Raw genomic sequence first — 21,055 nt, forward strand, 5'->3', positions numbered from 1 at the left:
TTATTTTTAACGTTTACTGCAGCCAAAACTATAGTTTACTGCAGAAAACTATTGAAAAGTTGTTTCATTTCTGCTTCTCTTTGTTATTAACATATTTACTGCACTTCATAGACTTACTGAATATTTTAATTAGGATTTATTATTGATTTTACCTGCTTTAATTAGTGATATAATAGGATTTTGTTTCAGTTATATGTTGCAATAACACTGGATTGAGTCTTCTCTATTAAAAAATATGATTCAGAAAAGAAGGAAATGTATATTCAGCTGTACATTATTAAACTAAGTAAAAATGTAGCCTTTTACTACACTGTGAACACATTTCATTCATCAGCCTTGAAAAAATCACTCAAAAACAAGCTTTAAACATCCAACTACCTCAAGTTGTTATTTGCATACACACTAAAATTTTACAATTTTACTCTATTACAACTGAAATACCTGCACAGAAGGAAGACCAGTACATAAGTCAGGTCTCTGTAAGATAAACACATGCCCACTGACAACCCATTCCAAATGGTATTCAGGAAATAGACTTTCAGTTTACTATGCTCAATGTTTGCAGTTTTAATCAGAATTTTGCTGTCTCACAAAAATGCACTTTGTTTATCTCCACTTGTACTTCCAAAGTGTTTGTGACTGTTTTCATTCCATATTACATACGGCCCAGTGCATCCATACCAATCTAAACTATATGTTTGCCATCCTTCACACTCCATCAGAGAAAAATGCTGTGTATCACATTATATACTGTACTGTATGTCTTTAAATACACAACTCCAGAAAGCAAAACATGAAGAGATAGTATTTATGTCTAACAAAAAAACTCAAAACTAGATACTGTACTCTGCTTTGACTCTAATTGAACTGGTTTTCCTCCTAAAATGTTGCTCCTTCAAAAGTACATGTTATACAATTCAATAATAATATGGATCCACATGCTTCCATTTGTACATATAAACATGTAAATATTACAAAAACACAGAAGTCAATTAAGCTCTCCGTAAGTCTTCTGGAAAGACAGTGCATGCTTTAACTGGACTACAGCTATTTATTTAGCTAATCCAAAATTACAAAGAAATACAGTACATGAAATGCAAATGTATGATGAAAATGTATTTTCATCATAGTTTTCACCTGAGTTGTACGGTAACATCTGCTACTCAATCCTTTACTTCTGTACTTTCTGCTGAAATTATTTGTTCCTCACAGCTAAGACAAGAACAAAGGAATGGAGACAGACAACCCTTGGTACTATGACACATTAGGAGTCCCAAAGTCACTCTCGAGAACCGTTCAGGCTTGATTCCTAACACCATTTATTAGAAAGCTGAGCTTAGTACATGTGCACCTGCCTTTCATGATGAAAGACATGAATCTTGCTGGATTCTTGGTCTACTCTGCATTAAACAAAAAGCTCCCAAATCCAAATGACCTAGTCAGAGAAATAAAAATTATTCACCCTTAATCTCAACAGCTAGCTTGTATGAGAATTTGAACAGTTAAAAGCTCATAGAAAAATATCTTAATCTTGTGTTCATCTTTCTTTTAGTCACATTACTAAACAGCCATTAACATTTGCTTGACTTCTCATTTAATAAGGTTAAGTCCAGCGACCTCCAAAGCAAATGCAATGGTAAATCACTAAGAGGCAAAAAGAGTGTTTCTTGGATAACAAGCAAATAAACAGACAAAAAGTTAAGAAAAGACAAAAGGGAAAATGATGATGCTAAGTGTTGGAATGTTGGGGGATACAAGATAGATTATGAACTTTGGACCTGGTTAACATAAGAGATTTGATAGCATGATGCCCTGGCAAAAAAAAACTGGAACTTCGAAAATTAGACCTGGATTGCGAGAAGATTAAATCAAATGGGTTTACCGTAAAATGAAAATACCATTAAACTCTGCAAGCAAGAGATGTTGTTAAATACATAAGTTTGTGTATGTTATTTCAACCTAACCATTGTAGTACACATTACTGGTCTCCCTGAAATAGTATATAAGCATTTGCATCCCAAAATAAAATCAGATTCTGATCACCAAGTCAGCTTCCCCGTCTCTCTCCATCGCCGACAGCTAAGTAGATTTTAATTTTATTAGTTCACAAAGACATACCTGGTAAAGTATAAAGAGTCACCGTTCACTGATACTCATACTACAAGGACAGAAAAAACATAGTACATATATTTACCAAGTATTGTTAATAAACATCTTCTGAAATATGTCTTAGTTCAGCAGATCAAGAGTACTGGCAACAAGATTTACTACAAATAAGTAATAAACATTAAATTTACGTCATTAACTTGTAATTAATTTTTATATATATGTTTCCAAGATTATGCTTCTTCTCAGTCACATCAAAACCAACAAATTGTTGCTTTACTGTGCAAACACTGCTTAGCCAACCAAGATGATTATCAGACAAGCAGCCTGATCATTCTCATGTCAGTGACCAGAAACAGAATGTGAAACAATTTGAGTTCCATTCTTCCAAAGTCAGGTGTATGCACAGATAATGGTTAAGAGCATAAATTTCAAGCAAATTTAGCGTGATGCTTAATATTTAACCAAATTATGTTTAATATTTAACCAAGCTACTTCTCTAAATCCCATGTTATAGACTGGCAAGGTAAAAACAGCTGATGATTTTTCCTGCAGATTGGTATTTTTAAAATTCAAAAGCTGCAAACCAATAAAATGTTGTTATAAGTAAACATCATCAGTTTTTTTCAAAATGAACTATATTCATTGGTTTTATAATTGACAACTTGCGAACATTCAGAGTACATCAAAATAATGCTATCTAACTCCAGGCACTGAGCTCAGAATACCTTTTATAAGCTGCTGGTTTACTTCATTATCTATTTAGGTGGGTCATCTTTATTATACATAAACCTGATACATAACTTTTTAAAATATGAGCAGATTTAAATTTCATAAATTTTATTTAGGAAGTTAATACATTTTTTTGTTTTGAGATGGGAAATGCAAAAGTCTGTTGCCACCTAAAAATGTACCTACTTAATCTAAATATTTTAAGAAACAAAATCCTCTTCCACAAGGGAAAAACAAAACAAATAAACAAGTAAAACTTCTCCTTTTCTTCTAATCCCTGACCAAAGTTCTTCCACTTTGTGAAGAACATTGAAACTAGCAAATGATTGCTCTGTTTCAAGCATGACAATTCATCTGATCTGCTGACAAACCATTATATTATTTGACTACAGATAACTTTTCACAACCAGAATCCCTATTTGATTACAGTCATCTCTGTAACTCACAGTATTTCTAATTTTTATAACAGTTTTCAGCAAGAAGTCTGACTAATCCTAATGGAAGCTTTATACTTTAGTCCCATTTCTGCCATACAAGTTTGACTTCCCTGTAGTTTTCCGTGTTTATTTTGTTTTCTAGGCATAGAATGTAACTAGGAAACATGTCCGTACCATCAGTGGGATGCACAACTTCTGCAAAGGTACCAAGACTTTTCTACTTATGCTGAACTTTGCATCACATAGCCAGATTTTGACTAATTTTTGTCAGCTGCTGATCACACTGAAAGTTCTATTAATCATTCCTCAGAAGGCCCTGTAAGGACCTAGCTGAGCCTTTCTAAATCCATTTAACTTATCGTCATATGTGTTCTGAGTATGCTTTTCCTTCTTCCCCTTTTTTGTCTATAATTTTGTCTAAAACACGTATCAGAATGCCATCCATTTTTATCCCGTCATACTCATAACCCCATTACTATTTCCCCTGCTACTGCGATTCAAAATCAGAAAGCCTTCACACAAAATGTTTCAAAGACTTCCACAACCCCTGCTGTGTAACTCTGTATCCTTCCTCATTTTTCCACCTCATTAAGCAAGATGAAAAGGTATTGATACACATTCTATACTGGCAAATCCATAAAAAACATTCTAGTCACAGCAATCAAGAGATAACAGTAAGGTTGCTCAAGGTATAAATTTTATGCGACCTAGAGATCAGATTTCTTACCATCCTACATCCACTGAAATCACAAATAGAGCTCCTGAACCTAAATCCCTGATTTAGTTTGACTGTCACAATAGATTTATTTCCTCTTACAACCTAAATAAACTGTCAGGTTCAGTCTCACTCTCCTAATCCATCTAAATTTGGCTGTCTAAGCATTCTCTCTTTAACAATCTGGTCTCTTTTTCTTGATATAGTCACAAAGATGGAACTATCTCCTCTTTCTGTAGCATTTATTCCTGTTTACTTTATGACTGACCAACCCTGCAAGGCATTTTGTGATTTATGAAAGACATTACCAAACAGGAGAGTTTTTTTAACATAATGTATTGTCTCTTGTCATTTTTCGTCTTCAGAAAAGCTAGGAAGCAAAGATCAGATGGAATGTCACAGAAAACATACAAATTGATACGTAAATTATTGTTTGTATCACACTGCAAGTTTTAACTGTGCCCCTTTCAAGGGAAAGTAAAAACCTAGTTCTTCGTGCAGAAAAGAATTCAGGCCTTCACCATCAGACGTAAAAGGTGAACGAACAGAGTACGATATTTTAAAACATTACTTTCTAAAGTAAAACAATTTATTCTTTACACATCTTTTCTTCAAAATAAAATAGGAAAAAACTGTCCTATTATTATTATTATATTTAAATACCCACAGTGCCATGAAAATAATTACCTTCTGCCTGATTAAGAAAATCTTCCTTATATTCATTATTATTCTTCTTCAAGAAGATTTATATCATCTCAACACTTAAAAAAATTCAACACACTGTTTTTCACAAGTCAGGTAACCAGAACAAAGAGTACGTCTTGCTTTCAGATACTTAATAAACCCAGAATTATTTTCAAAAAATGGGAATGTCTCACTCAGATTTTTTATTTATAAACTTATAATGTAAATTGAAGCATTATCCATATTTTACCCAAGGATACAGTACATATCAATAGTATAATATTTCTTCTAATAACAAAAATCTGATCTCTGCTAAGCATTAATTTTCAAGAGCACTTTAATAGCTTAACATGACAAAATTCTTTGAAGTATTACACAAAACAAAAATAAATCATCTTAAGACCTATACCCCTGAAACAATAATTACAATAGAAAAAAATTTAACAACAAATGCCAGAGTGAAGGAATTTTTAGTATTAGTAGGAGGTTTATAAATCCCATTACAAAAGACACCAATATCAAGAGACAGCTGAATTAATAAGCCACACTACCAATCACACCAATAGTTTGTCTTGCTAATAAGAACTTTTTCTAATAACAACTTTTTCTAAGAAATTGAGATATAAAATGAGGTAGCATTTTCAAGGTACCTTTCCCCTCAGAATGCAAAGAGAAAACTGCAGTAAAAATTCTTGCCTAATAGCAAGTAAATTTGCGTCTCTTTCCAGTAAATATTTCCCCACCATACCCAAATCTCTTCTGACCTCATATTATCCTATTTCAGGGCTTTGAAGTTCCTTCTTCTAAGATATTTCCTCTTCGGCAAGTTAAGAAAAATCTATAAAATTAATGTATGTATTATGTTACACATATTATGTGTTACATAAATATATACATAAACATCTAAACAGCTGTAATCCTAATTTTCTGAGTTATCAGACACAACTTCCTCCCATGTTTCATATGAAGCAATCAATGAAGGAATTGGTATACATAACATAGAACTACAGACTTCTCTGTAACACTTGAAGTAAAAGTGTGAATGATAAGATGCAATGCAAGTTACCCTATGCCTAAACACTGCAGAAAGCTTCAAAATCTATAAAGACTGCTACAGCAGATAGACTCAGCTAGCCACAAGTTCTAATTGTGACTCTCAATGGAAATGGCTGTCCTTTCACAATTCAGAGAAAATACATGGCATGTATTCAGCTCTCTGAAAGACCAGTGCATCTGTCTTGAAGAACAACATGTACAACCAGTGAAATCGAAAAATATGTATTACTACTATGTATGTCAAGTTACATTGCTCCACTAAGGATTGTCAAATCAGTTGAACTAAAGAGCAGAAAATATCTTTCATAAGTATCATAAGATTCAGCTCCTACCCCACTTTCTTGAAAAAAATACTATACTAATATCACGTTAACAAAACACATTTTACTGATAAATGAACTTTGCATGAATTATTACAGCATTCCTCCAGTAACAGAGACATGTGTAACATGTGTAAATAAATCTTTAGCTGTTTTTTGTTCACCTTTTTTATAATATTGCATTTCTTAAAAATATGGGCCAATGTGGTACAGAAAATGAATTTGTATCCACCACTATTTCTTCAAAATATGAAGAGGATGGTGTTTAATGATTTTGTTCATTAGAAGCATAAACAAGTAGCTGTAAACTAGAAAAGCATTTATCCTGTTATTGACTCATACCTCCATCAAAAATAATTAAAGAAGCTTTCCTAGCTTCTTCCTATTGTATCTAAGGAATTCAGAGTTTAAGTTATCTACTGTTTGGAATTTCACAAAATGCAGTGAGTTTTTTCTTCATACAGCACATTTTAAATTCCTAAGAAGCAGAAAACAACTTTATGCAATCATCATATTATTTACAATTGTCCTATCATCTTGGAACATTCTGGAATCACCTATCTTTACATCCATTTTTTTAAAGATATTGATGATATGGTTAACAAGACTTCCTATATATTTAATTCAAAGAAGCAACCTCAAATACCTAAGTATATAATTTATTAATTTCAGACATGGACCTGCTTTACTACAATAGATGGTATTCACCTTCTCTGCCTTAACTCAAGAGATCCATTACATAAGCAAAGCAGGTAAAGATAAGGCAATGATCTAAGAGTGAGCATCTGACCAATTTACCACACTCACAGAATAAATACATTATAGGTATTTGAATTTTGTATGGGTATAAAAAAAAAAACAGTGATGTTTTATAGAATTACAAGCTATATATTTTCTGTCCGTGCTCAGATGACTAGAAACTCCAAGAACTGAACTATGCATAACTTATCTTTTGCATATCTTTCTAATCATTCTACACTCTCTTCACAGGTATTCTGAATAAAAAGAAAGATTTTATGAACAAAAGGAATTTATTTGTCTTATATACTTGGGATACATGTATATCACAGTGTATTAAACCAAACTGCCTGTTAAAGCTGTTCAACCAAATATCTAAGATTACAGAGAAAGGACAGTAGAAGTTTCACATACAGAAAGTATCTTTAGCTCTGATTCTTATCTCCTACTGGTCCAGCTGAGTTAACTGTACAGAATACGACTCTGATTCAAAAAAGCAATTAAATACATGTTAAATACAAAATATGGTAGGTAGCCCCAAAAGGCAACAGAAGCAAAAACTGATTTCAAAGAGCTCTTTCAGAAGTTCCTCACATACACTTGGGGTTCCCAACATATTAAACTTCTCATATGGTATCTTTCAAATATTTTTCTGTTGAATTCAAGTAAATCTTATGTACTCATCTGTCTTTCCCTTTAAAATAAAAGAATGTATCCGTGTGATTTCACAGCATTATGAGATTAAAAAACCCCTCACTGAATTACTATCTTAGCTTTTTAGTAAAGCTTGCCACTGTGAACCAATCATAACCCATCTCTTTGGTTTAGTCAGCTGAAATAAACAGAAGTCATCTTAAAAAAAAAAAAGAAAAACTTGCCATGACTTTGGCTCCCCAAAATGGAGATAATTAATACTGTAGAGATCCATGTCTTCAGTGTGCCATGCAAATGTTGTTTTCCACATGCCAAAATAAAGATATGGTGTATTTACACCCTCAATAGAAATTCCACACTCTTCTCCTAGAACGTCCAATATTGTATTAAGATGGGCAATATTCCATTCCTCAATACCCTGAAAAAGATACATAATAAAAATATTACTAAGCTTATAAAGCAATGCAATTTCATACAACAGCCCCAGTCAAAAGATACACACCTGATGTAGACTTTCAAAAGATTGTAAGCATTTTAGAAGACAGCTGAAATTACTTGAAAAATTCTCTTGACCTTAATCAGTATTAGATCAGGTTATAAGTCTGAGATGTTCAGAGCAGAGAATATAAAAAGTTCCTATCTGGTTCACAATTTTAAATCAAATCTAACATAGACTGAAACACCATACTACATACAAAAAGGTACACAAGAAATAGAAGTAATGGCTTCAGACAAAACCTTCAATGAGTTGATAGCTGGAAGCCACTAAGTTTTACAGAACCTATCTATGCTTTTTTGTTACTTACAAAGTAATAGCAGATAGTATGAAAAAATGGTTTAAAAATTATTTTACATGAGTAAATCTACAATTTCTTTGGAAAGTATAAAAACTAAAATGATCAATTCACTTCAGATGTATTTCTAATCATAATGATGTACCAAATAAGAAATATACAACAGAAGAAATCTATTGATTTCAGGGGATTAAAGCTGTTTCCCTATGCTATTCCCATAAAATTCATATATTAGAAGTCATTAATAAAGCAATACATGTAGCTTTTGTTGCACTTCAGATTCAACTGGAAACTGCAATTCTAATTTCAGGTAATACAGCATGTAAGAGACAGTATAAGCAAGATCAAAGCTACAAAATTGAAGAGAAAAAATTAGACTTCATTATAACAGCAATTATTAGCACCTCCAGGGAAGACATTAGCTGGTGCTCAAGCACTCAGAAAACCAAGACATAGAATCAAAACTATTAAAAACTCAATTCAGACAAGTTTTATTGGGAAGACAACCTCTAAGGACACTCTTAAGCATGAGCTGCTCTGCTCAATCACTGAAACTAGAGTTCTGGTAATCTTACTGGGGTACAAACCGATGGCAGACTGCAGTCCTGATGCAGCTGATTAAGATGATGATATTTAATAACTGGACAGCTAGAATACTAACAATACAGGTTAATGCAAGAAGTCAGGAAAATTTAATATTCTCAGTTTTGATCTGTTTTCTGAGATTTTTATGTCAAACGAAGCAGTTAGAATTGATAGACAAGAAGGTAAACTCTGTATGAAGTTGAGACTTCTCACTGAACAAGCACTTCTAACCGCCTGCTTTGGCTATTTCATTTATTGAGAAATACTAAGTTCCTTGGAATTTTATAAATGAGTAACAATGTTTATAGAATTATTTAATTTCAAATCACATCTTTTCTTCTTTTAAAATTGAAGCCTTGGGCTTGATGCATTTGTGAAACAAAAAGGCACTTGAAATTTAAAAAGTAAACAAAAATAAAATTTATATCCTAATAAAAGAAGAAACACCAATCTGAGCTCAAAAGAGTAGACGCTTGTAAAATCTGCACCTTTCAAATATAAAAACTGGCAGCAGCAAGTTAATACAGCTGTAAAATAAAAAATTCGAAGTAATGATTTTGAAGTAATAAGTCCTCAAATTAATTTAAAATTTTATTTTTTTAAATCACAGGAAATTTATCTCTGTTTACAATTTTGCAGTTCATTCAGAGGAACAGATTAATACCGCGAAGAGCAATGATTTAACCACAGATACATATAGTGGATTAGAAGAAAACAAGAAATACTTGGAAAAGTCAACTGCTAACCTAGGTAGCTACTCTGAGAGTGGCCAAACAATGTAAGTACTGTAGCAATTTGCACTAGAAGGTTTCTTCAGACAGCAGATGTGTTATCTTTCTATTTAACAGTATTCCACGGGCTTTTTTACCCGTTATTCGTCCCATCACAACATTCACCCATGTAAGCTTCTAGTAACCCTAACATCTTGAAACCTTAGTCTTCTACTAAGAATTAAGTAATAAGAGAATTTTTTTTAAACAATACATCTCATCCTTGCACACTATGTCAAATCATATCACAACTAGTCACAAGCAACCTGCTGGTGATCTGCCCTCAAACAAAAGCAATTCCTATCATGGAGATCAATCCTAGAACAAATAACTTGCTTCAAACACCAAACAAACAGTAACATCTTTTACACTCAAGACAGATGAGCTACTTCCTTTACCTAAAGACTATTTTGGACAAGTATTCTTAGCCTGAAAGGAAATGTTCACTGAAACTGGCCAAAACACTAAAATCACACTGATTAATTTCAGCTCCTCCTACATTCCTCAGACTTAAAACAATAAATCAGTTTCATATTTATGCCCAGACTGTTATAAGTAATTATTACAAATTATTACTAAAGATGTTACTGTACCTCACAGATCTTTTTTTAATATTCAAAAACATTAAGTAAAATGCTTATATGATTTTAACATAAAATATTGATTCTTATTTTTACAGTAGTTGTATAACCAGTTTTAGATGTAGCAATTGCAATGCACACTAAAAAGATACCAGCTGTAAAAGTGAATTTTAATAGGTCAATACATAGCCATACTTCTCAAATTTTAAGTATATTTTTGCAGGTTATGCTATATTTAATAACAATTGTTAGAACAGCAGTACATATATTATTTGACTATGAATTTGAATCTGGTAGTTTCTTACAAATACATTTAGACATTGTAATCTATTCAATGTTATGACAATACAAAATATTTATTCTCCTCAGAATATCACAGTACTACCAGAATATTATAATAATTTCAAAGGAATATGACAAGATATTATTTCTAATTTATCCATATTTCTGATGGTAAATTCTTTAAAGAATACCTGTCATCAGTGACAACTGTACCACACAATCAAATACCTAGAAAAATTTTACTTTTTAGCAGTTTTCTTTCTATAAGATAACAAACAGGCTTGAAACACCTTACCAATTACAGTCATTGCTACACGTCACACTTACCTTGTACTTCCTTAGAGAAATATTATAAGGCACATAGTATTTATATAGAAGACTATTATTCCAATGTTTATTCATTTTGAAGGTGATTCAAACTTACTGAAAATTACTATAAAGAGTTTTTATTACTCTTTACTTTAACAGCCTTTGCATCTGCTTTTAATGCAATGTGGAGACAAAGTGGGACACTTGACAAGCATTGCTCATCTGAGTGCCTGCACACTTTGGAAAGAGTTGACCCATTGTTTTCCCAAAACCACAAAAAATAATGTTTATCTCAGCGCATTGGTAGAAAGTGAAATTCACAGTTGAAAGCTCTAACCTCTTTGCAAATAAGAATAAAAAAAGCTTCAAATTCAACGTTTTATTAATTTTTAAGAACTTATAAAAGTGACACAATACTAGTCTTTTCACTTTACTTAAACCAGTCAACACTATCATGAACATGATTTCTGTATGCATACATTATTACACACAATCCTTTTTCAGTGTTTAATTTTTCCTTCTATTATCTCACAGCTTCATCTCAATATTAATCTGGTGTACAAGACATCAGTTGCACAACTAAGATTGAAGAGCCCTTATGGCTGATTGTAACAATCCCCAAACTAAAGAGGAGTAAAAAACCTAATTAAGAGACAGAGTGAAAAGGAACACAACAAACATTAGAGAAAAATTTGTGCTTTGTAACCCACTCCTCCCTCCACAAAACCATTCACTCACATCAATGAATACAATAAAGCTACTGCCAGGCTTTTACTGTGCCTTGGAAGTCATTAAAAAAGAGGAAGAAAAATGCTACAAACAAAATCTCTACACCATAAACACACAGATTAGGAAATACAAACAATCGCCCTCATTAGATTGTTTTTACTTCTCATCATTTCTAAGGATATAGTCATTGCTTTTTAAGCCCTCTTTTGAAGGGTGGGCAAGTGGATTCTTTGGAAATCACTCTAGAACCTAAATTACTGCTCACATGGATCTCAATGAGTAGATCACAGAAAAGGACATAATAAATAGAAGGAATATAATAATTTAGGTTGGAAAAGACCTTTAATATCATCCAAACCCACCATTAACTTGGCTCTGCCAAGGCTAAACCATGTTCCCAAGCACCATACCTACAGATCTTTTAAATATGCTCAGGGATGGTGACAAAGGTACTTCCCTGGGCAAGCCTGCCCCAGTGATTGGTACTACTTCCTCCCCATGAAAAAGCTTTCCCTAAAATCCAAAGTAAATCTCCCCACTGACACAACCTGAGGCAGTTTAATCATGTTGCTACCTGGGAGAAAAGGCCAACTCCCATCTGGCTACAACCTTCTTTCAAGCAGCTGTACAGAGTGATAAGGTCCCTCCCTCCCCCAGCCTCCTTTCCTCCATGCTAAACAACCCCAGCTCCCTCAGCTGCTCCTTACAGGACTTTTACTCCAGACATTTAACCAGCTCCACTGCCCTTCTCTGGACATGCTCCAGTACCTCAACATCCTTCTTAAATTATGAGGCCCAGAGCTGGACATAGCATTCAAGGTGTGGCCTCACCAGCGCCAAGAACAGGAGGACAATCCCTGCCCTGCTGGCCACACTATTGCTGGCACAGGCCAGGATGCCATTGGCCTTCTTGGCCACCTGGGCACTGCTGGCTCATGTTCAGCTGCTGTCACCAGCACCCCCAGGTCCTCTTCCTGCGGCAGCTTTGCAGCCACTCTGCCCCAGCCTGTGGCACTGCCTGGGGTTGGTGTGACCCAAGGGCAGGACACAGTACTGGGCCTTGTTGAGCCTCATGCAGATGTCCCTAGCCCACAGATCCATCCTATCTAGATCCCCCTGCAGAGCTTTCCTGCCCTCCAACAGAGCGACATCCCACCCAATTTGGTATCCTCTGGAAATCGACTGAGGGTGCACTCTTACGTATGATACCCACACCTTATACATGGGACAAGGTAGGAATTAGGAATTGTCCTGTTAGGAGAAATAAAACTAAGAGGAGAAAAATGAAAGTAAAGTGTGTCTTTCAGACAGCAGCTGAGGAGAGTGGTGAGAGAGACACAAAACAGTACTTATACATGCTTCTTCCACACATGGTTTTTCACTGCAGAACAGCAGATGCCATTGTCAGCACTGAAGTCAGACATGTTTTATGACTCGTTATAAACTTCAAATTGGCCACTTTTCTTTGGAAATACTTTTGAAACCAAGATTTCCACCCCTCCACTGTAGCTAGATAAGTCCACAAGGGATCATGTCTTTTCCAGAGCTACCTACACAGACACTCTCCTACAAAGTACTGCCATTAAATGTAACAGCAATTAGAATGCAAGTAACAGAATAGTATTTCCAGCAAACCTTCAGCCTTCTCAAATTATAGAATTTATTTTCTATAAAGCTCTATAGAGTGCAAAGAACACTTGTTGTCACAGATTATTTCCTTATTTGTAAAGACTTAATCTGAGTACAAAGCTGTCAAATAATAATTAAAAGACATTTTAAACAGATTCTGGAATAATCCAATACTACAAGGATAAAATTGAACCACTGATGGCAGCTGTTAAGACTTCAAAGCATGTACTTATAGATTTGTTTCTTTATTTCTTTGTTTTCATTTGGGTTTGGGGTTTTGGGGGTTTTTGGGCTTTTTTGGTGGGGTCTTTTTCTGTTTCATGTAACACAGCCTTTAGAAAATTTTGCCCCATCTTCCAAATCCCTCAGAACTTATCATCCTATGGTCTAAAAAAGCAAATAGTAGAAAAGCTATAATTTCTCTGGCACAATGCCAACAAGATGTTGGCTTTCACAAACTACAGTAATGCTTCTTAAATTATCTAAATAGTAAAAATCAAGGTTCCATTATGCTTCAGATACAAATGTCTCAAAAAATTGATTGTCACCAAGTGGAAAAAAAAATGTAACTGGTAAACTGCTAAACTGATTTACAGAGCACAGCAGTATTTCTTACTAATTTTGATGGCCCACATACACATATGTGTCACATTTTCCTTAGGTTCCTAGCAGATTTTACCTGGAATTCTGCCAGATATTTACCTTAAGTGTAACATCTGTAACACACTATTTTCTACAATATGTATTTCATAAAAAGTAAGCATTTGTTTTGTTTCTTGCAAATAAGCTGCCACAAGAAACTAATCCCACCATACGCTTTCTCCTGAATGCTGCCCAAAATGTCAATGAGCTGTGTTCATCTCCTTTGCCCAAATAATCACAATCCTGAAGGAAATTGAATGAAGACATGAGAACAATCTCCAATTTCAAACAAAATAGAAATGATCCTTCTTAAGACTATCTTCAAGCACTACGACAGGAAAAGTATTAGTTGTGCAAGTACACCATCTGCTGGCCAAAAACTAACTGCAGCAAAATTATTCTGAGAGACACCATACTGATCAGCGGCATCATAACTTTCTCACCAACACTTTGGTACCAGAGTATATTCCTTCTGTCCTCTATACACCAAGTGGGTTGTACACCAACACTTGGCCGTCACATTAAGTGCTCAATCTGTCACATTCCTTAATGTCAATTCCTTTCACTAATATTTCTCCTTTGTTATTTATTTTTAAATGATACCCATTTTATTATAGGCATCAAGATTTCTTTATTCTACCTTTTATTGCTTTCTTCCCCAGTCACTGCAACTTTTAGTGCTTTGTTTCCTTCTCCTATGCACTAAACATCTGAGTTAGGATTCCTAAATGCTGCTTTTCTCACTTTCCTCTTTGCTTTTATTTGACCCCCCTTCCTTGTCTTTCCAAGAGTGTAATTCTGTAAGAAGATCTCTGACCTTCTCTTTGACCAATCAGCACTTTCAAATCGGATATTATTGCATTCATTCTCTTTTCTTTGGAAATGTTGCTCATGCAAGAGTAAACAAAGATACTCAACACAAAAAAAAAACCAAAAAAAAACCCACACAATCCAAAAAAAGCATATCTTTGTAAAAAGTTATACCATAAGACATTATCTGCCAACAAAAAAGACACAAAGATCAGAGAAGAAAAAGGGCAAGCTTCTATTTCTTGGAACACTTTTTCTGTGTCTTGTGTTATCTTCACAAAGCAGCAGCCACCTGGAATGTCTCTCCACAGAACATTCCAAATTAGAATCTTCAATTATTTTCTAAACGATTTCTTAAAGCAGCTATGTGGACACACAAGGGAATTTGAACTTGCTTTCTCTAAACAACATACCATTGGACATTCTTAGCTGTCTTTCAAAGATCAAGTAACTCAGTGCAAGAACTGAACTGCCTTCAGCCATATTGGCTGACTGTATTTATCTCTGGACAGTCTTCAATTTGTCTTCCGTGAAGAACTGTGAAACACCAGGAGAGCCTCAGAACACCTGCCACAGCAAAATCATACTTTTTTTTTTCTAATGATTGGAAAAGGCAGTTACATAGAACATTAAATAACCCAAGAACTTCACATATGGTATTTTCTTTTCATACAAGTTTGTCCTATATTTTTTAAATTCTCAAATATTTTCTTAAATGCTAATATATCTTCTCTTAATCTCATTACTTAAATAATGCTTTAGAAATCTAGTTCCTGTCTTATTTACATAGCCTAATTGATATCAATGGATGTCTGTAATTCTTTGGATAATGAGATCTGTTTTAAAAAGTCCTTTTATCATCCATGGAGATCTTGGCAAGTTACCAGCAAACTTAATTTCTAATTGAGAGGTAAACAATATGAGTTTCCAGGAAACTGCAGACATTCCAAGCATGAAGTACAGCTACCAATATTCCTCAGTAAAGAGATAAAAGTATCCATCTTTTAATTTTAAAATAAAACTTAGTTTAAAATATCTCTAAGTGTCCACAGATACACACAGGAAATACACATACTAGAACGTTAATAAACAAATAAGTAGGAAGATATCTCAAAGGTCTGGAGAGTTCAAAGTGAAGAAAGGCAAGAGTCATGATCAGGAAGAGTAGCAATATTCTACTGTCTAAGGACAGAATTGTCTGACTCTTGCAGATGCAGAGTTAATTTCAGCCTTGGTTGGAGGCTTTAAGGAGTAACACAAAGATTTCAAAAGACAGATTCTCAGTCATAAAGCAAGAGTATATCATCTAAGTAGAGTACCCTTTGAAAGAGGGCTGGAAGGGATAAACTTCATAAAAAACTATGCATACTTCATCATAAATGCTCCCACTGATATCTGCTCCATAAATTGGTGCCACAAAAGTCAAGTTCTTCCAGTATTTACGCTCCAGATCTTCACAGTCTACATATCTTGGAGTCCGGTATCTGCAGAGAAAGAATTAGGCAAAGGTTCATCACCATCTTTCAACAACTGCCTCTACAATGGACTAAGCTACTATGCCATGGACAATACACTATGAACCTTCTACATGAACTCACTTTGTTTCAAATTCTCTGAAACAGAAGAATTACCAGTTGTCTTGAATTCTTAGTTTCATGATTAACCATATCATGGAAACCTCCTGGAAACCTACCTGACAGCTACAGTAACTAGATTCATCCACCAACCCACACAATATTTGCTTCAGTCTCCAGCCGCAAATCAGCCCATTTACCAACCATCCTTAGCCTGAGCTCCTCCCTTTTATTTCCCTTCTGTAAAAAAAGACACATATGGAAAACACAACTAACAAGTATTTATTTTTTTCCTACCTCACTACCAGCTCTGCAAAGATTCAGATATAGGTCCTGTCTTTACATTGTCTCAGAACAATGTAAACTAACTCAGCCAGGCAGCCCTCACAGGCAAAACCAATACTTTCTTCTCTTCTTCCTGCCCCAGAAAACCTTTTCAAGAAAAGCTGTGTTTCAAACAGCTGATACCAAAAAATTCTACAACACAGAGAAAAGAAATATTTAAGGGAACTTTTCTTTTTACTCATTTATAACAGCACAAGATATGTAACACACATGCTTAAATATACTTATGCAAATACTTTTGAAAGGTTACTCATGTAGCCTTTCAAAATCTTGTGAGAACAAGACAACATACTACCATAAAAACATCTATCAACAGCTTTGCCTCAGGATCCTTTGTCAGACCTCTGTACTTCCATATTTAAGTCTTCAGAAAAGCAAACTTACTCCCCTATTATTGCAACTCTGAGAACTACAGTTTCATTGTAGAATTGCCAGTATGCTACACATGAACAATTGGAAAGAAAATCCAAACATGCAACACTGAGACCAAGTACATCTACATCACGTAATAAATCTGAACAGAGAAAAAAAAAAAACCAAAGCTAAACACATCTTAACCAAAGTATTCTCAGCAACAGAATTGTTTTATTATTTCTAATGATAGCTCCAGAAATCAGATTGTACTTCTGTTGGGCCCTGAGTAACACGCACACATGGACTCCTTGATTACAGAATGCGGATATGCTCCTATTTCCCAGAGGTCAAGTAGAGAAGCATTTTGGTTCAATGGAGAGCCCCAAATGTCTAAACAAATAAAAGATTAAATGCATTAGACTGAGTACACTTGATCCTTTTAAAGGCAACTGTGACTTCATTTAGATGCTCATGGCCCTTCTCTCTTACCCAAAGGAAATACGCAACATCCTAATACTCAAGAAAAAAGTCCTTAACAGAGAAGTCTTCTCCTTTAAGGAACAAAATTATATTTACGGGACTACAGAGGCTCTCAGCTACGTGATAGTTTAAGAAATATCAACTGCAGTAAGAGTATCATAGAATGTTATGTCACACATTTTCTCAAGAGCAGTGACAAATATTTGGAAAGACCTACAGCTAGTAATAGACAGGAAGTCCTCCCAACTGTTCTACTGTTCCAAATGTAAATTTGCATGCCAATGCAAAATTAAGTTGCCATCTGATTTCAGTAAAAACCATAAAAATTGAAATCAGAAACATTTCCAAAATATACTCTGTGTTGAAATGATACCTAAGAAAAACTTCTCAGCATTTCTACATTAATCAATTATTTTAAGAAATTAGTGTACCTCAACTTATCAGGGGTTAATAAAATGTAAACTTTAACATCTATGAAAAAGTATTATTGAAAATCACATCAAATACCGTATAGGTCATGTGATTTATTCTCACCTCTAATATTTACTAAACAAATAATTTCAAGAACTACAAAATAGGTTCCCATGGAACATTTGGTAAGGAGCCTCCTTAAAAGCTTTAGATGTCCTAGTTTTTCCTGATCTTGATAACAGCTTCTATTCTTATATCTAATTTCTTAATTAGCCCATAATAGAAACTTGCCTTCAAACTAAGGCAGTATTACCTTTCCCATTCAAGTATCTTTTCTTTCTAAGATCCTTTGATTCATCTTCTAGAAACCACTTCCACTCAGTTTTGAGGAGATAGTCAAGTAAAATATATTCTTGTTATGCGGCCAAAATGACAGGCAAGAATTCCTTTTATCAATTCCCTCTTCTTGAAATGCTCTACAATTTGAAACATTGCAGTACAGTGCCCAGCTCTTCACAAACGTTTTTACCCCTTCCATAATATTCATCTTGCCATAACCATAACACTGACATTCACCAGATACCATTGAGTTCTCTCAGATTAATGCAAAAGTTTCTGGATTGGTTATAAAAGATATTGGAGTTTTCATAATTACACGGCGATAGGCCATTCTAGTATCTAGGAATTAAACATTAATAGGTGTAATCAAATTAAAACTCAGATACACATCTGTATCATCTTCACTATTTTCTGTATCTTCTGGAAGATAAAGAAAAGTAGACAGAAAGCATTACGTCTCAGGCTTTTCAGATGCTTTCTGGCTGCCATGGCATCAGATGCTTTCAACAACAAACCCAAACAATATTCACACTCACAATACTCACAAGGTATGGAAGGGTACCTTGAGAGACAGAAAAAAAAAGAAATCACCAGCAGCCTTGCACAATTCAAAGAAACCACAACATGTGAAGATAAATATTAGTCTTGCTAAGCAAGAGTACATACTTGTCACTGTTGGCTAGATCCCTGAACTCCTTCACTGTCATGGGCTTTTTCTGAATATTGTATTGTGTGAAAAGTCCAGACTGGCCAGTGACCATCTGTTGAATTGGAGCAGGAATCACCAAATCTTCAATATCATCATAATGCTTTCTTGGCTTCCATTCCTTTGGTGGGATAACCTTTACATATAGAAAACAAAACAGAACAGCACAGTTGCAACAACAATTCAAAACATCCTGGAAAAAAATTGAAGGAACCGTTGAATATGCCCACATGATCAAAGGAACATTTGCATACCAACTGTTTCATATTAACTGATACTGTAAGTGCTCCTAAACACTCTAAAAACCCATTCAGAACATGTCCAGTATCACCTCAATTCACAAGCAGCAATTCACCAATCTACAGCAATTCTTCAGCAACTGTGCAAAAATACACATTTATAATAACAGAGCTGACAAATTTTTTCCAATCAGAAAGCTTTATAACTGACAAATAGTTTGCAATCCATAACATCATATAGATTTAGTGTTAAAAACATGTATGGATGTTGCATTTGGCGATACAGCTTAGAGGTGAACATGCAGGTGCTAACTCAAAAGTTGGGCTCAATGACCTTAGATGTCTTTTCCACACCTAAAGATTCAAAGATATAAAATTTTTATCCTCAATTAAAATAAAAGTTCCTAAAAAAACCTGTCAGCCCTCTGTCTAAACATTATTTGGTATAAACAGTATGTATAACTATTTTTTTACTGAAGAATGGAAAAAATACAGCTGTTTTAGATTTCCGAATCTGTTCAATTTAATCCCCATAAAACTACAGGGTACAGCTCTATTACAGTAAGCATGTGCACTAATTTAGATACATTAGCTTTTATAATTACATTATTTAATCCTCATAATTGAAGATTAAAGCTATGTGCAGATTAACCAGCTGTAAAGTTAATGCATTTATTTCAAATACCACAGAACTACCCACAGTCTATGAAAACTCCTCAGCAGATTCTGAAGCGTTAGCAGAAGAATTCATCAAGAAGTTCAAAGAAGCCTGCAGTTGTACCAGTATTCTTTAACAGGCTGTGTAATTTTGAACATTTCTTGCATATATTATTTCAGCACAAAACAAATAACTCTAGATATATCACTTCTAAAACAGAGCAACAAAAAAATTTTATATAGAAATTTTTTGGCCTGGTTTCATTTTTGAACTTCTACTTGCCCAAAGGCTTAATGACATGGTTTTTGATCTACTCATTACTTTCATTCTTCTGCTAAGTTCAAATCAAATTTCCATGAACGGTGGCTTGGAAACTTTTAAAGTATCTTAAAACAAAGCAGGACAGCTCTTAGAAACATGCAACAAGTGAATGATATTATTTGAATAATTAATTCACAATTTAGAGGTAGTGTGAGAGACTGAAATTTTAAGATTAAAGGCTTAAACATTGTTCTCCAGAACTTCTTCCCCATTATGGTAAAACTGTATAAAGAAACTGTGCCCACCTAAGCCCACCCCTCCCTGAATATGCCTGGAACTTAGGACTGTGAGTTTAAGCACCTTAGGAAAGACAAGATACTATACTTCATCTGACATGATTGTTCAGTTATCTCTGGTCTAGGGAAAAGTAAGGCTGAGGGAGAAGAAGGCATCCACAAGAAAGCCAAACCCAGTAGCTGTCCTGAAAATCAGCTCTGGTTAGGTTTGGGGTGGGGGAAAACATAGCCCACAGGCCCATCTGCTGAGGCCAGGTTTGCTCACACTCCCCCAGTGGGGAGGAAGAGAAGTTTTGGGGTGTAGCATAACCTCTGGGCAGGAGTGAACACCCAACCTCCCTTACACTCAGTTGCAAATCCCCCCCAGCCCTGGATGGCCATATCCACAGGGCATTCATGTCAGAGGCAGCTGAGGAGGTGTCATAAGCCACCAAAAACTCTGAAGCACCCCCAGACTCCTCACTGAGGGAAAGGGATGCAACAGATCCAGAGTCTGTTCCAAGAGACAGTATCAAACTCGCCCCCACCACTGAGGTCTACCTAGGCATTCACACCTGGTCCAAATGTCTATTAATCTACTGAATTCTGTGGTTTTTGGGCAACTCTCACCACCAAGAAGACCAGAATAAGGTGGTGAAGATAGAAACCACAGTAGTGATATTTCTACTTAACCTGTCTCTCTGTCACTCTCTTTCTCTCTCCTCCTTTTCTGTTTCTATCTCTCTCTCTCATATTTACTGTTAAACAAAATCCATACTTCTGACTTCAGCATACGCTCTCATTTGCACCTTAATTCAGGCAGAGGTATCTCTCTAACAG

The 21,055-nt window shown here is 34.8% G+C and overlaps 1 protein-coding gene across 7 annotated transcripts in view; it reads right to left on the bottom strand.

The window, feature by feature from the left end:
* KDM4C (lysine demethylase 4C) overlaps positions 1-21,055 on the bottom strand; it is a 251,390-nt gene that overhangs the window by 212,624 nt on the left and 17,711 nt on the right. For all 7 annotated transcript variants that reach the window (XR_004061512.1, XR_004061514.1, XR_004061513.1 and 4 more), the window contains exons 3-5: positions 18,743-18,918; positions 15,943-16,057; positions 7,667-7,860 (exon numbers count right to left, since the gene is read on the bottom strand). Coding sequence is in view for 4 of the 7 variants with exons in the window: in XM_030969349.1 (XP_030825209.1) it covers positions 7,667-7,860; positions 15,943-16,057; positions 18,743-18,918 (485 nt within the window). In the remaining 3 variants the exon portion in view is untranslated. The remainder of the gene's footprint in view (positions 1-7,666; positions 7,861-15,942; positions 16,058-18,742; positions 18,919-21,055) is intronic.

This window comes from Camarhynchus parvulus, chromosome Z (assembly GCF_901933205.1).
Source record: "Camarhynchus parvulus chromosome Z, STF_HiC, whole genome shotgun sequence".
In the NCBI taxonomy this organism is placed as follows: Eukaryota; Metazoa; Chordata; class Aves; order Passeriformes; family Thraupidae; genus Camarhynchus; species Camarhynchus parvulus.